The sequence below is a fragment of the Alligator sinensis genome, unplaced genomic scaffold, assembly GCF_000455745.1.
Source record: "Alligator sinensis unplaced genomic scaffold, ASM45574v1 scaffold996_1, whole genome shotgun sequence".
NCBI classification, from domain to species: domain Eukaryota; kingdom Metazoa; phylum Chordata; order Crocodylia; family Alligatoridae; genus Alligator; species Alligator sinensis.
In genome coordinates this window covers 273,612-274,743 of record NW_005842581.1, presented here as the reverse complement: position 1 = coordinate 274,743, position 1,132 = coordinate 273,612, and the positions used below count along the sequence as shown (strand labels likewise).

The 1,132-nt window shown below is 36.3% G+C and overlaps 1 protein-coding gene across 1 annotated transcript in view; it reads left to right on the top strand.

Annotated features, from left to right (window-relative positions):
- Positions 1-1,126, top strand: part of IFNGR2 (interferon gamma receptor 2) — a 19,052-nt gene extending 17,926 nt beyond the window's left edge. The window contains exon 7 of the mRNA XM_025214436.1: positions 82-1,126. Coding sequence (XP_025070221.1) covers positions 82-225 — 144 coding nt within the window. The 3' untranslated portion in view covers positions 226-1,126. The remainder of the gene's footprint in view (positions 1-81) is intronic.
- Positions 1,127-1,132: the final 6 nt, after the last annotated feature.

Here is a 1,132-nt window from a genome sequence, read left to right as displayed (position 1 = left end):
AGGGAAAGATTAGCCTATTAGAGATTTTGTTCTGCATAGAGAGTTTGAACTCATTCTTGTTCTTGTTGTTTTTTCCCCCAGTATTTAAATGATCCTGACATGCCTGTTTTTGAGGACTGGGAGAATACTTGTGTTGAAGTAGATCACTGGGACTCCTTGTCAGTTGTCTCCAAGGCAGAAGGAAGCCAAACAGAAATACTCAAACAGCACATCCACTGCAAGTAAAATAACATAAGTGACACTGTGGCTGATGTGTTTGTACCTGGACTACACAAGGGTATCAGCAGTGGCATTGTACTGATGCTATTTAAGGATGAAGGACAAAGTCAACTTAAATCGCACAAGACATGACACCCTGAAACCTGAGCCTAAGTGGCTTCTATATCAAATAATGTGAAGTACCTTCTACAGGAGAGACTCTCTTTGGCTGTTTTTAAAGTCACAAATGTGAACTGAAAGAAAACACTAAGCATGAAAGCAATAAACATGATGATTGGAACAGAATGACTGCAAAATATTGCAGTAACAAGGTTACTTTCACATACATTTTTGTTGCTGATCTCAAAGTCTGTCTGGACTATAACAATTTTTTGAGGTTGTTAGCACTTTATGGTGGGATGTATAATATGCTCTACAGTAGGGTTGGCAAGCCAGTCAGTTGACCGGGCACATGTTGTTAACTGGCCAGCCAATTGAATGTGTATTTTTGACCAAGGATTTTTAAGTTTAACAAAAAAAACCCTTACATTTGTTAGTAGTTTTCTTGACAGAGATACTGTTTTTTTTATTTGTTGACACATTTCTTAATGGAAAACTTGTGCTTTTTCTGTGTGTTATTTGGACCTGTTAGCAATTTTTTACAATTTTTGATCCATACTTGACCAGTAAATTGACCAAACTTTATTTGACTGGTCAAATACTCAACCCTACTCTATAGTAATTAAATGAATTATTGCACCATGCCTGGCTGTTATCTTGGCCATTGTTTTGTTAGCTCCATACATAAAAACGTCTCTGGCTTAACACAAGCAATAAGGAAATGGTATTTGAAATTTCAAGCATGTAAAAACTAACTTAAGTATGGTAGCCTTGATTTAATGGAAATAATATGCATGGTAGAGTACCATACTAA